The sequence below is a fragment of the Dipodomys ordii genome, unplaced genomic scaffold (assembly GCF_000151885.1).
Source record: "Dipodomys ordii isolate 6190 unplaced genomic scaffold, Dord_2.0 Scaffold108, whole genome shotgun sequence".
Lineage (NCBI taxonomy): Eukaryota > Metazoa > Chordata > Mammalia > Rodentia > Heteromyidae > Dipodomys > Dipodomys ordii.
Window position 1 is genome coordinate 66682 of NW_012267324.1, and position 1341 is coordinate 68022.

The 1341-nt window shown below is 51.2% G+C and overlaps 1 protein-coding gene across 1 annotated transcript in view; it reads right to left on the reverse strand.

Moving 5' to 3' along the window:
* Positions 1 to 227: 227 nt before the first annotated feature.
* Slc1a6 (solute carrier family 1 (high affinity aspartate/glutamate transporter), member 6) overlaps positions 228 to 1341 on the reverse strand; it is a 6481-nt gene continuing 5367 nt past the window's right edge. Inside the window, exon 5 of the mRNA XM_013028363.1 lies at positions 228 to 575. Within this exon, the coding sequence (XP_012883817.1) occupies positions 228 to 575 (348 nt within the window). The remainder of the gene's footprint in view (positions 576 to 1341) is intronic.

Below are 1341 nucleotides of genomic sequence, written 5' to 3' on the forward strand. Positions count from 1 at the left end.
TAAATGAAACAAACAGATGAATGAGAGATGGTGCAACTGAATAAACTATTGCAGGCAGGAATGAATGAACTGACAAGTAAATTAACCAGTAGATGAATAAATGACTTTGGTTAAACATCCGCCATCACCTTTTCAGCATCTCCCACACGGCCTGGCTGGTCCAGCCCCTCGGGGCTCCCCCACGCACCCCCAAGTGCCCTGGATGCCTGCCCAGACCCAGCCACCACTCACCAGATAATGATGCCCACCAGCCTCATAATGGCCTCGTTGAGGCTGTCGAAAAAGTCCCTGAGGACGCGGCCCTTGTGTTTCATGCCCCCGATGACCAGGCCGAAAGCCACAGAGAAGACCACCAGGCCCAGGGCGTTGATGCCATTGGCAGAGCCGGGCACCGGCACAGTCTCCTCGAAGCTGAGCATCTCCTGCAGGGTGCCCAGGGCCCGAGTGACGTTCTCCACCACGCTGCTCTCGTTGTCCACCGGGGACAGGGGTGCCACCGAGGCTCCCGGCTCCGACCCGTTCTCCGTCCTCACCACCGTCCTGGTGACCACTCTGGTGCTATACTGAGTCTTGAACTGAAACGCAGAGAGGTGGAAGCCAGATTTAGCATGGCAGCCATAACAGGGAATTCCAGACTCTCACAATGACACGTACACACACATTTCACTCACTCACACACACAGAACTGGGAGAGTGAATTAATGATTTGATTGAGGCATGGGGGCGGGGGAGGGGGAGGCAAATGAATTACAAGAGCTGCCCCCAACTCCATTACCAAGTATCTATAACCAAAGGAAATGAATTCGGTGTCCCAAGGAGACAGAGGTTGAGCCTCCCTGATTGGAAAAAAAAAAATGCCACACAAAGTCTGAAACTTTTTTCAACACTGGCATAACACAGGCAGAAAAATCCCACACCTGAATTTTTGTGTGACAGATCACAGTGAAAACACGGGTGTCCGGCTGGGTGACCCAGCACACACCTGTAATTCCCAGCTACTCGGGAGGTGGAGAGCAGAGGATTTCAGCTTAAGGTCAGACAAGATAATAATAATAATAATATCCATGAAACTCCATCTGAACCAAGGACTGGGTATGGACACTTGTCACCCGCAGTGGCAGAGAGAAACACAAAAAGGAGGTTCACAATCCAGACAGAAGTGGCCATAAAGTAATAATATCCTACCTCAAAAATAACTAGAAAGAAGGCTGACACTACTCACTGGAGGCTCACACCTGTAATCCTAGCTGCTCAGGAGGCTGAGCTCTGTGGATCGCTGTTCAAAACCAGCCCCGGCAGACAAATCCAAAGTGTGTGTGTGTGTGTGTGTGTGTGTGTGTG